General features: G+C 43.0%; 1 protein-coding gene across 1 annotated transcript in view; it reads right to left on the minus strand.

Annotated features, from left to right (window-relative positions):
* UVRAG (UV radiation resistance associated) overlaps positions 1–13921 on the minus strand; it is a 113324-nt gene that overhangs the window by 21725 nt on the left and 77678 nt on the right. Inside the window, exon 13 of the mRNA XM_009890700.1 lies at positions 13488–13566. Within this exon, the coding sequence (XP_009889002.1) occupies positions 13488–13566 (79 nt within the window). The remainder of the gene's footprint in view (positions 1–13487; positions 13567–13921) is intronic.

Raw genomic sequence — 13921 nt, forward strand, 5'->3', positions numbered from 1 at the left:
CTGTGAGGGTGGCAGAGCAGTGGCACAGGCTGCCCAGAGAGGTGGGGGAGTCTCCCCCTCTGGAGCCATTCCAAACCCGCCTGGACGCCGTCCTGTGCCACTGCTGGAGGTGCCCCTGCTCTGGCAGGGGGTGGCACTGGGGGAGCTCCAGAGGGCCCTTCCAACATTGACCAGTCTGTGATTCTGAGTGATGTATCTAGCGCAGTTTAGAAGAAAATCTAACTGAGGCTTTTTTTGTTTTGTTTTGTTTTCTTAAGATTGTTGGTGAAGCAGAGAGGGGGGAAAAAAAGCAACACAGCAAGCACCACGATTATAACAAATCTTCCAGCCCTCAGTATTGCTTTCAGAAGGCTCAAAATAGAGGACTGCCACAGCAGTGACAGCCCTCGTCCAAACAAGAGGAAATGCTGACTTGTATCTTGCTATGCCAATGCCTGCCTCCCTCTCCCAAGTGTATTTTCAGGCTGTTTGGAGGTCCACTTTGAAAAGCAGTTGTTTACTTTGCAATTCTTTTAAGAGCACTGAACTAACAAGAAAAACAAGTTACAGCAACAGCCTTGAAGACCCATGTCCTTCATTAATCCACTGGGCACATGCTTTAAAGTTCCTCAAGCTGACCCAGCGTGCCTTAAAAAAAGCCTTCATTAAAACCATCTTAAAGGAGTCCCATCACGATTTTGATTTAACTGTAACAAATAAGGCACACAAACAGCCATTCAAAGCAGTACGGGAGAGAACGATACTGTTTTACGCCATTCCTTCAAAGGCTGCTTACAATCACGCTGTTATTTTTTTTTTAAAACGAGTGTAGTCTAAACTAGCCTGATTTCCCCGTCATTTCCAAGGTAGAGGCTGCTATCCATATGATACTTTCCTCTTCTTTCACTTTGATCCATACCAGCAATGACTAACAGTCGGGATGCTGCAAAGTCCAAGACAGTCAATGTTTCAGTTCTGAAACGGTGATCTCTCTGTTACGGCTCAGAGTCTGCACGCGTTCGGTTGGCGTGGAGCTTTAACTCGTTCAGTTCTTACGAATAGCACCAAATCCATATGATAACTTTTTCTCACCCAGGAAGCCTGGAGAATTTTAATTCACTTCCACCCGAAAGGCAGGGGAAATTCATGCACAAACTTTAAGTACAGGAGGGATTCAGCAGTGACCAGGGAAACTACGTTCTCATCCGATAACAGATCGAATTCCCTTCTACATTCTTTGATTTGCCTTAGAATTCACTTAAGCTGCTTCTTCCCCTCACATCCACCAAAACACAAAGTCTGATCATTATTCAAACCCAGCAGCAGCCTGGATGCAAACACTCAGCGACTTGCCAAACATTTATGAAGCAGTTTTTCTTCTAATTTTTTAAAACTGAAATGCGATAATAGGCAATATTTAATACCGGATTTTGGTTTCACGGCAATAGTGTTTATTGGAGATAGACCACAAGAAAATAAGGAAATCGGAGTACGTGTTTGAGTACATGCACAACACACTGTAGAACTAAACATTTAGATGAGCCAAAAGCCACGTTCCCTCCAGGACTCTCTCGCTCGTATTCATGAAGCCCTTCCTGAGAGTAAACACAACACCCCTCCAGAGAGGTCTCAAACATTCGCCTTCACGGTTCAAGCCCGGTGTCCCAGTTAGGATATGGGAAACCATCGTCAAAGACAGGCTGGGGGAAACAGCCACTTACATAAGTAAACCATTCCTGTAAAATTCGGTGGTTATTGGGCTCGTTATAAAAATAACGTATATGAGCCCCCTTGCCCATAAAGGTGCCTCTCATATACCATGACCATTTTACAGAAAGAACGTTACAAAGAAGAAAAAAAAAAAAAAAAGGCAATTTAGAAGATAGAGCAGTTCCTGGCCTCAGCAAAGCTTCCCCTCTTCCCCAGTGAAGCACTCAAATAACTAAAACCACGTTTATTCTTCGACTGTAGTCTTGCTGCGTTAGAGCTTGATGAGATGAAACTCTACAACACAACCTTTCCAGGTTCAGGTCAGAACTTCTTAAAACACCTCGGTATCACAAAGCGATGTTTATTGGATTATAAGACACGGGCACACTTACTTCCTATGATCTCATTCATCCTGAGCTTTTGTATTAAAAATCATTACATCAGGCCCAGAACAAAAGGTCAGATGTGCAGAAGCCAGGAGGAGAAAGACAAGTAACATTTTGTACCTACATCTCAAACGTGATGTTCTCTTTACACGTTTAGCTCCCCAAGCGTAATTTTGCAGTGCACGAGAACTTCTAAAGCTTGTTTTTGTTTTTTTTTTTTACCTACACACACCAAAAGGGCAGAAGCCTCTGGAGGGTACGGGTGGGTAGAGAACTCACCCACCTTGTCCTGGTTGGAAATCAGAGTGACTATGACACAGAGACCAAACTCAGCAGCCAGGCTGGAAGGCTGCACGGCCACACGGGGGCTTTCGCATCAGCTCGGGTGGCAGAGGAACATCCACACCCAAGCCACTGTCCTTCTCTCTGCTAGTGATGAGGTTTCAGATTTGATCTAAGGAACAAGTTTTTTTTATGCTGAGGGTGGTGAGACACTGGCCCAGGTTGCCCAGAGAGATGGGAGATGTCCCATCTCTGGAAACATTCCAGGTAAGGTTGGATGCTGCTCTGTGCAATCTGCTCTAGTTGAAGATGTCCTTGCCCATTAAAGGGGGTTAGACTAGATGGTTTTTAAAGGTCCCTTCCAACCTCAACTATTCTGTGGTTCTACTGTTGCCCAGAGAAGCTGTGGCTGCCCCCTCCCTGGTGCTGAAGGTGTTCAAGGCCAGGTTGGACGGGGCTTGGAGCAACCTCGGCTGGTGGGAGGTGTCCCTGCTCGTGGCAGGAGGGTTGGAACTAGATGATCCTCAAGGCCCCTTCCAACCCAAACCATTCTATGATTCTATAAGTGCTCAATGACAGTTCTGAGCAATATAATAAAGTTTCCAAATAAGTTTTTGGAAATTTGCATATGGTCCTACTCATCCTCCATTTATTCGTTATCTTCATATTTTGATAAATCCTCTCCAAAACCAGGCAATTTTCCCATCTGACTTCGGTCCAGCTTTACCTTGTACCTTGAAATGTTGCAGGAAAGGAACCTGCAGAATTGTTTCAGTGAGCACAAACAGCACTTCATTCTGTATTGCAAACATGAAGTCTTTCAGCTATTTGTTCTTTTATTCTATGTTGGGAAAGCCCTTGTTTCAAAATGGGTAAAATTGAGGTTTTGGCAGTTTTTCTAAAGCATTCATCCAGGTTTGTGAAACCAGCTCCTTCAAGTGAGAAAGAAAAACAAAACAAAACAAAAAAAAAGGCTCTTGCTTCGAGAAAGCATTACTCAAAGAGAAAGAGTAAGTGATTCCCCTCATGGCACAGAGACTAAATGGAGAAAGAATTTGGGGATTCTCAGGTCCCAGCCCTGTGTTTCACATAAGCTGAACTGCTTCCCAGGTATCCGTTAAGCTAATTCTAGGGGGCAAAGGAGATTGACTTCTGAAAAAGATCAGCTTTTACATCAAATGTGAAGACCTCTCACTCAAGGAGTGTAGAATCAATAGTTTAGGACACGTGTCTTACACAGGTTATCAGGACAACACCGTCATTCAGTGAGCACCAAACAGCACCTAAACCAGCCCAATGCTGGAAATCATTTCTCATGTGATGGACCATACTTCAAACTTAAAAGCTGAGGTCAGGGAGCATTAAACCAAGATCTGTTCAGGAATGGCCTTCCTGAAAAACAACTAGCAACTTACATTTGCTAAATCGAAATGGAGCTTTGAGGTTTTTTTTTTTTTTCCATTTACGCAATATTAGCTGGAGAAATATTCACATGAGTTAAAGCACAAGGCCAGCAAAGAAAGACACAATATCCCCCTTTTAGTATTTCAAGTCTCTTGAAAAAATACTTTCAAGCATTCTGGACTGATCAAAACATAAGTGAACCAGTACATATCAGACACTTTTATCCCTTTTGTTAGAGAACAACTCGCTCTAAAATTCAACCACAGCATATAATAAACCTGAAAGGCATTTATGGATGATTAAACAGCTGTCATACCCCAAACGTTCAAAACAGAATTTGTGCACTGATGTGCCAAATCCTATGCACAGAAGTACAAGACAAACGCTGCCTCACGGAGCACAAAATGTACGTATCAAACTATACAACTGAAGAACAAAGGACGTGGGTGGATGGAGAAGTGAAAATACAGAACCTCAGCAAAAAAAATAAAAAGAAGTCACAGCTTGTCACTTGCTAATGACAGATAAGAGCAATTTTTATGGATTAAAGCAAGGTTTCGGGAAACGATATGCATTTTAGCATTTTTCTTTTTTCACCCCATAAAGAGACAGCGACATGGCTGAAAGTGAGAGGGCTCCTGAAGGAAGGGACAGGATGGCAAATGAGGTCCACGAGTTCCACAGGTGTTAACACTTTAGATCTGAAAGTCAAGCTTTGTCTCCAGAGCGCACACCCTGCTTGTTAGGAAAAGTTATACACTACATCTTTTTCCTACACTAACACATTGTGCCACGGCTTGCTAACACACCCCACTTTCCTATCTCTTCCAATTTCAAAACGCTTATATATACTGTGAAGCAGTTTAAATTGGCAAATCAGATGTGTTTATGTCAGCTTAACTATATCAGGAATCCATTTTCCTTTTGATTACTAAATTTTGGTTCTATTTTAAACACATACACTTCTTTTTTTTAAAAAAAAACAAAACAAACCACCTTAGTGGTCTGATGAGTTACCGCACGGAGACGATGACAGCTACATAGTACACAAGTGATCTAACACACAGAGCATGCTTCCGGGGGAGCAGCGGTTCCAAGAATTATTTCAGAGAAGTGACTGTGGTGGTGCCACCTCTACTTTTCCATCCAGCAAGTTCACAGAATCACAGACTGGTGAGGGTTGGAAGGGACCTCTGGAGCTCCCCCATCCCACCCCCCGCCAGAGCAGGGGCACCTCCAGCAGTGGCACAGGACAGCGTCCAGGCGGGTTTGGAATGGCTCCAGAACGGAGACTCCACCACCTCTCTGGGCAGCCTGTGCCACTGCTCTGCCGCCCTCACAGCAGAGAAGGCCCTCCTCAGGTTCAGATGGAACTGCCTATGGTCACGTTTGTGCCCGTTCCCTCTTGTCCTGTCACTGGGCACCACTGGAAACAGACTGTTCCCATCCCCCTGGCATCCTCCCTTGAAGGATTTATAAGCATTGATGAGATCCCCCCTCAGTCTTCTCTTCTCCAGACTGAAAAGCCCCACGTCCCTCAGTCTTTCCTCATAACAAAGGTGCTCCAGTCCCCTCATCATCTTTGTAGCCCTTTGCTGGACCCTCTCCAGCAGTTCCCTGTCCTTCTTGAACTGGGGAGCCCAGAACTGGACACAGTGCTCCAGATGCGGTCTCACCAGGGCAGAGTAGAGGGGGAGGATGACCTCCCTCGACCTGCTGGCCACACTCTTCTTGATGCACCCCAGGATGCCATTCGCCTTCTTGGCCGCCAGGGCACATTGCTGGCTCATGGTCATCCTGTTGTCCACCAGGACTCCCAGGTCCCTTTCCACAGAGCTGCTCTCCAGGAGGTCAGCCCCCAACCTGTACTGGTGCATGGGGTTATTCCTCCCCAGGTGCAGTACCCTACACTTACCCTTGTTGAATTTCATGAGGTTTCTCTCTGCCCAACTCTCCAGCCTGTCCAGGTCACGCTGTAAAGCAGCACAGCCTTCTGGCGTGTCAGCCACTCCTCCCAGTTTCGTGTCATCAGCAAACTTGCTGATGGCATACTCTATCCCTTCATCCAGGTCATTGATGAATATGTTGAACAGGACTGGACCCAGTACTGACCCGTGGGGAACACCACTCATCACAGACCTCCAACTAGACTCTGCACCACTAACCACAACCCTCTGAGCTCTACCTGTCAGCCAGTTTTCAATCCACCCCACTGTCCAGTCACCTAACCCACACTTCCTAAGCTTGCCTGTGAGGATGATGTGGGAGACGGTTCACCCCACCTCGTCTGCTCACTGCAACCAGAGTGAGAAGCAGATCCTCCAGCGCTGCCTGGGCTCAAGCTGCAGGTGGGGTGATGGATGCAGGTTGGAGAGCCCAAGTTCGGCTCCTCCGAAAATTAACCTTGGCCTTTGCTGATCAGAACAAGATTGCCTCCGGGCAGGGACAGGCAGGCTTTGATCTGAATGAAAGGGTGACTGTTGTTACAGCTAATCCAGTCTCATTTCAACCTATTTTATCTTGGCATGGGCGATAGGAAAGGAAAAAAAGAAAGCCTTCCAACAAGTTTGCAAAAAAACATATGTAAATTCCCCAGTTCTAAATGATCTGGCTAAGTATCAGCCCATTGCTACCCTAGGAGACTTTCAGGAATGAAACTTCTCCTAAAAGCTTTTGGCTCTATGCAGCTGGAGAAGGTACTTTGTGGTTTTTCAGGTGCAGACCCTTCCTCTTAACATTAAAAATGAATGCTTGGCACTTTACAAGATGAGGACTCGGCTCTGGCTTCAACCTGCGCTCTTTCAAGAACACTTTTCCCTCTGCAGTTAAATTGGCCACAAATTCAGACAGTGCATTCTTTCTGAACTGTACGTTTTATGATCTTAGTTTAGGGGCCTCATAAAAGATGTAGTGTGCAAGTCACAGTATCTTACACTCAAAGGGTCATAACCACTGCATCCACACCGATACCCGCAGAACTCTTAAAGACACTTCTGCGCGTAGTGTTTATTGCCAAAACAAATTTCAAGTCCTAACATTTCTGCCGTTCAACTTCCCATGGAAAAGTTTAATAGTTTCTATTATAAAGTTGATTTTCTTACATGTTAGATAGCCTAATAGAGCCAGGAACTGGACATCTTGCCTCATTTCACATTTAAGAGCTGAATTTCAGTTCAGTTTCTTATGTATGGCACTAGCACATAAGCATTCAACTTTTATTCCATGCAGCTATTAGAAAGATATCAGTTTGACTGCAACTAAAATATATTCGAGATGTACTTTGCTTTTATTGTGTGCTTCTGTGAATGTTACTTACCTCGTGCATTAGACAAGCAACTGAACAAAAAAGCACCGCTCCTGGGAGAGCAGCATTGGCTGATCAACATCTCCATCAGGTTACATAAAGGATGTAAATGTCGTCTGCCACCATGTGGACACAGAGACTCTGGACACACGGAAGGAGGGTCAGACACAAGTTACTTGCTTGGATCTGTATTGCATTGACGTGAAAACAAACATCCTTGGGGGAGCTGACAACAGATTGTTTGAGTGATTTTATTTCGTGTCAAATAGCAAAGTTCATCCGTTGCTAATGACCGTCAGATGAAAGCAGAACTATGCTTTGGCCCGAGCTGAGCAAATCATGCCAACGTGAATAGGAGTCTCACTCAATAGCTGTCTGACAAAACAAATCAAGGCTGGATCGGACAAGAAGCCTTGACTTGTGGGGCCATCACGTGCACGCATTCAGCCCAAACAGAAGTAAAACCTTAACTCCTGCAGTATAACAAATCCAAATGATTTCACAAAACCTGGAAGTGATGCCTGGGAAGGTATGATCTCACTGCCACCAACCACAGAGCCTCCCCAACAAACACCAGTGATGAACTGGGCTGAGACTAGATACAATCACTCCTTAGCTTGGCCCTAGGGAGTTAAAGAGTTGTAGACAGTTCAAATTCATATGATACCCAGTTTTGCAAGGCTTCTTTCAAGAGCCAGTAGTTTAGACAAGGACAGAACACCACCATTTCTGAGGCCACGTCCACTAAAGTCGGATGGAGTTAGTGACCAAGGTCACAGCAGCACCAAGACTAAAAGGGGTCTCGCAGTGATCACAGTTCCAGCCTACGGTTCTACGGCAAAGCTGGGCTCAGACTCAGAATAAGAAACCCAAAGATGAAGAGACAAATTAACTTCCACCCCTTTCAGTGGCTGACCAAAAAGCCAAACCATAATTTTATGGTCAGAGTTGCAAGTAAGTTGATTGTCCTGTGCAAGAAAGTAGTACAGTAAATTCCCTCCTGACCAGGACCAGAAGAAACTAACTCCACAGCTATAACGCCATTGTTTCCTCTCCAAGCAATCTCACAACTGGACAAGGAATATCACCTGTCAAGTATCATGCAAGAGACAACCTCTTGAATACCTAAAGGAATTGGAAGTTTCAGGAATCAGATGGTGATGTTGTCTTCAATGGCTATACATCGTACATGCATGGGTTAGAAATAATGACCAGTACAGGAAAGAAACTCTACAACTATCTGAAAGGAGGTTGTAGAGAGGTGGGCGTCGACCTGTTCTGCCAAGTAACAGGTGATAGAACAAGAGGAAATGGCTTCAATTTGCACCAAGGGAAGTTTAGATTGGATATCAGGAAGAATTTCTTTACTGAAAGGGTCATCAGGCATTGGAACGTTTTACCCAGGGCAGTGGTGGAGTCCCCATCCCTGGAGGTATTTAAGGGTCGTGTAGATATAGCGCACAGGGACATGGTTTAGTGGTGGGCTTGGCAGTGGTAGGTTAATGATCTTACAGGTCTTTTCCAATCTAGGAGATTCTATGAAACCTTGTATTATCATCTTGCACACAACTTTGGGCCAGGTATTCTCCGGTTGTGACATCGTGCATGCTAACTAAGGACTCACCTCAAGACGGATGGTGACTAAAATAAGATCATCTCTTCATATGGAATGAAGAACCTACCCTGAAGTCAGGCCCAAGCAATCAAGGCTCTGGGAATGAAGGAGAGAGAAAGCGAAACAACCAGTAAAGCAGCAATAAAACTTCTTTCTTTCTACAGGCCTGAGATTGGCAACCCAAGGCCACTGCACTCTCCTCCCAACACACTCTAAGGTTAAAAAAAACCATAAACGTAAAGCACTGAGGGGAAAAAACCTGGAGCACCAAGACCACCGCTCAAGGATTTGTGGGAGCTGAGCTTAGCAAGGTCCATGCTCGTGTCCTAGCTGAGCTGTGCCACACGCGTTACAGAGTGACGAGAACTCTCCAAGAGATGGTAGCTCACCAAGGCCACGTTTGCTTACCGCCCACAACCAACCTCACAGCACTTCAGTGAGTTTCTAATATTCATCCACGGTAACAGGAGGTTTTCCCCAGCGTAATTTCAACTCCTCTACCGTGAAAACCAATGCAAGAGTTCATTCCTTTCTCCTACTAAAGCCTCATCTTCCTTAGATAGTCCACACACATCCATAACTTCACAGCTGCAGAGTTTGTGGGGCCAGCTCCCTACCGAACCATCTCCTGGTGCCTATCGCTTTTGAGAGCTGAGCAATTCACTCCCATTTTTAGCAGCTTTATTGTGCTTTACCTTTGACAATGCTCTGGAACAACAGTGACTTTTTTTGTTGTTGATACTGTCAGACATAAGTCCCTAATTTCCCTTTGAAAGAAAAAAAGAAAAAGAACACATTTGTATGTTCGTTAGAGTCAAACTGGAAATTTATAGTCTTACCTAATATTATCCAACATAAAAAGCTACTCGGTGAACTTCGTGAGGGATTCAATATTACAAATAGAAAATATGGGGATTGAAACAATTTGTGCTCACGTACAGATGGAAGTTATTATGAACTCTCAGAATTAACACACATTGTTTTGACTTTGGAATGTAACAGCAAAGCAAGTTTCTCCAAATAAATGCTCTACCAAGCTAGCACTGAGCTGCTTCTAATTCCAGCTGAATTCTCCCGAGTGCGAGATGTGGTTTTCATTGTTATTATCCTGCTGTTTTACAAAACAGTACCACTTTATCTCTAGAAGAGTTTTTATTTCAGTAATTTTACTTAATATCAACCCAGTCTCACTTCTGCCCCAACTCACGTTTCTCCTTGTTGCCAGAACTCCAGGTAATTGTGAAAGGATAAAAATAAAAATAAATCGGCAAAACCAGGAAAGCTTATACAAATCCTGTCAAGTATTTCTTTAAGTTGATACAAGTTTTTCTGGGCTCTTTGTTTCTTACCCACAGTGATCAAGACTTGTATGAACGATTCGAGTGAGGCGATGGAGACCCAAGCTCTTCCCTTAACACTCCAGTAGAGTCAGCACTGTTCCTCCCAGGCACCTCCAATCTTCCCACAGCAGCCAGAGGGAATTAAGCAACACCACCGCACTAATCAATGACAGAATAATTTGCAGGACTGGTTCTCTGAATTAAGGCCAACACCTTTGGTCCTTAAAAGGATTCCCTCACAGGTTGGGATGGTCTAGAGATAAGAAAGAGGCAGCTGCTCTTTCTTCATCCAAACTTAACTATTTTCCCACATTCACATGAACTAAGCATATCTGGAATCTTCTCTCGAAGCAGCCTTAAGATCTTCTAAAAGCTACTTAAATTCAACAGTTCCAACCTCCAAAGGAATGCACAAAGGATCCAAACAATCACAGGTTTTTAGATCAAGTCAGACCCCGAGTACAGAAGTTTTGTGATGTATTTCTCTGTGTTATCTACCTGTTCCGCTTTCACAATGGCATTTCGCCCTGGCAGAACTATAAAAAGCTGCGATATTTGACCAAGGATATCAAAACAAAGGTGACTACAACAGTTTATATGGACTTCAGTAACACTTTCCTGATTAAATAAGTAGTAGAAGCCCACCCCAAATTCCCATTTATCATGTTTTTATGTTCAACAGCATACAATCTCAAGCATTAACATGTGAACCACTGGTGTTATACAAAGCACTTCAAAGTTTGGCCACTGACTTTTCTAGCCTGTACCACCACCGGTGACCTCATGTAAATTTGGAAACTTTTTTATACAAATATGTACTTAAAGTCTTCATTTACTTTTATGAGTTTAAAGACATGCCAGTGATTTCAGAAACCAACTGCAAGGACTTGGAAGGCAACATGGGTGAGTGACCATGTGTTCAACTGTTCATAGTCATTTTGAAATAGGGCAAGAACAAAATCAGAACGAGATATTTCAGTAAGTCCAACAGCGGTAACAACTTGAAGATGACAAGTCAAAAGAGGAAAAACAGGAAAACAAGTGAAGTGGTGACAGTTCCTATAAAAAAAATACTACAGGGAGAAGTTCCAACTAACTGTAAGGACTGGAAAGACTACCAACTTGGGCTCAATGAAGAGTTCATACCCTCAATCCAGAAAGAAGCACAGAGCCTTCGCATCACGTAACTGAACGGCAAACTCCAAATTAGGAGGAAAAACATGAAAGGCTGAAAAAGAAAGCAAGCGGCATCACGACTCACAAGTTACAGAATGAACTAATGTATTTACATTAGTAGAGATTAAGGAAAGCATTGATTTGATAGCAATGGAGAGAGAAAGCTATCAAAGCATTTGAAGGAAAGAGTATTTAATCCCTTTCACTAGTCTTCCCTATGAAATTCAAGTGTGAACAGCTGGCTGCCATTATTAATCCCAGCAACAAAGAGTCACAGTCTAAGTTATATTAACAGCTTGGTTAAGTGAATTTCCAAGATTAGCAGGACTTGATTAACTTCATCTTAAGATATTTTAGCCTTTAAGTAATTTCAGAGCCGTTGGAGGTTATCTTCCAAAATACACTAAGCACGGGCAAGACACCAGAAGTCTGGAAAATGGTAAATGCAATCCAAGCTTAAAAAACAAACAACGCAGAAAGACCCAGAAGCTTTACTTCAATTTGGGGTAGGGAATGGGGAAAAAGTGGTGGAAGAGAGAACTGGAAACACAAACAAGTAGAAACTAAGCATAGAAAAGATCAGTTTTTTCAAGAATAAAACTGTCAGACCATTCTAATTTCGAGCCTCACAAATAGGTTAGAAACTGAAATGTCATATTTCTGTTGGAATTTAAATAAATCTCTTGGCACTTTATGGTGTAATACGCTCGCAAGCATGCCGGGGAAATGGGATATTGATGAAGTATGAATGAGTACAGAGCTAGTAAGTACTCTTTAGGTGTAGTTAAACAAGGGTTCACTGCTGTAAAATGGAAGTGCTAGTGAAGCGGGGTTCCACCTGGGTCTAGGCTTTACCCCAGTTCTATTCAGTATTGTAATTAGGTGACCAGGACAGAGAATAGGCTCACATGCAGACAGCACAAAGCTGAGATTGAGTTCTCAACCTACCTTACTCCATCTTCTAGAGTTACGTCACCAAATCAGAGACATGATTAAGAAGAAAAAGGGGCATCTGAAGTACAGCAGTAAAACATGAATTAAACGAGTGACCTGCACAAATTCAGCATTTCATGGACTAATTTGTTGCTGTGCAGAAGAGACCTGAGGCTGCAGGTTGCACTGAATCATGAAGTTCACCACGTCAGGCTGTACAAAACTATCAGAACATAACAAACTGAACAAAACTGACAAAACCTGTGAACCATTTCTCCCATCCTACTCACTGTTTTGAAGGGAACAGCTGCACAGTGTATCCAGCTGTGGGCACTGCACTTCAATAAAGATGTGGATTCAGACGGAGAATAGGAGACGACAAGAACACTCAGAAGTGACATAACCCATGAGATAACACTTTAGAAAGGATAAGTTGTCTTTCAATGCATAAAGGTTTGCAAATAGGAAGAGAATGAAATGAACAGATTATTATAATAAGTGATTATGTGGTTAAATAGAAGCAAGACAGACGGGGATTGGATGTCAGAAGAGACTTTAATGGCTAACAACAGCCAACCACGGGAAGAGACTACTCACATCACAGGCTTTCCTTCAGGGAAGGTTATACAAACATCTACCAGGGATGGTGTAAGAGCAGCTGACCCTGCCCTGGGATCAGGCAACAGTCTAAATGTTCTCCCCAGGTCCCTTTCAGACCAGCTTTTTGAATGTTTTCTGATTTCCATACGAAATGAGTTCGCAGCAGGTACTAGTATCATCTCATTGTAAACTTGTGAACTCTCATGCATTTGCCAAAAGATGATTTTTAAAATACATTAAGAGCAAAGAAGTAAGGATGATTAGAGGACTACTTTTAAAAAAAAATATAAATATCTAAAGTCATGCATCGGCAAGACTAGGTTTTCCAGCTTGTTGTGTTTTCTCTTCATAAGTATAGGAGTACGATGCCAGTTAAAGTAATAATACAGCAAAATTAAAGCAGCAATGAGAATGACACAAATGGATCTTCAAGTATGACAGAATAAAAAAAAACACCAGAAAACATTTACAATTTTCAAAACGAGGTGTACAGACTCATAGTATTTATTTAAAATGGCAAAGATTCATTATTAGCTGGCAAGTCTTTCTCCAAGCACCACAAGAGAAAGTCTCGAGCACAAAGCAGTAAGGGAAGTTAAGACAATGATTTGAAGAACGCCTCCATGAGCTCTCAAGATGTTCGCCACAGCGAACACCATCACAAGACAGTAGAGGCACACTCATGCCATAGTGACACTGAGCAGATCACAGATGCTCATAAAAAAACCCCAAAACCACACACAACTCAATGTACCAACCTGTGCAATATTTTTGTTGAGAAGATATACTCCATATTCAAACTGCAGCTTCTCCCCTCCTTTTGGATATAAAGGAAATCTGATGGGAAAGAAAAAAAAAAAAAAAAGAAGCATTTAAGGTGAAATTATTCAGATGTTTAAGTAAACTTTAAAAAAGACACATACTCCCTTCCTGAGAAGGTTAAGATTTAAAAGCTTCCGTCACTGACTTCTTCCAGGACACCCTCTCCCAGTATGTACTGAAGAATACTCCACAACTCCAGCCAACCAGCCTCTTAAAAACTGAAGTCAAAATTCAGCTAATGAATTACATTTTCTAAAGTATTTTCGGTTTTTTACAAGTTTTTAAATGTTTTATGACTCTCCCGGTGCCGCAACATTGCTCTCACTAAGTGAAGCATGTTTGAAGAAGCGTGCAGGGTTGACCCAGATCA

The sequence above is a fragment of the Charadrius vociferus genome, unplaced genomic scaffold, assembly GCF_000708025.1.
Source record: "Charadrius vociferus isolate BGI_N301 unplaced genomic scaffold, ASM70802v2 scaffold58, whole genome shotgun sequence".
NCBI lineage: Eukaryota > Metazoa > Chordata > Aves > Charadriiformes > Charadriidae > Charadrius > Charadrius vociferus.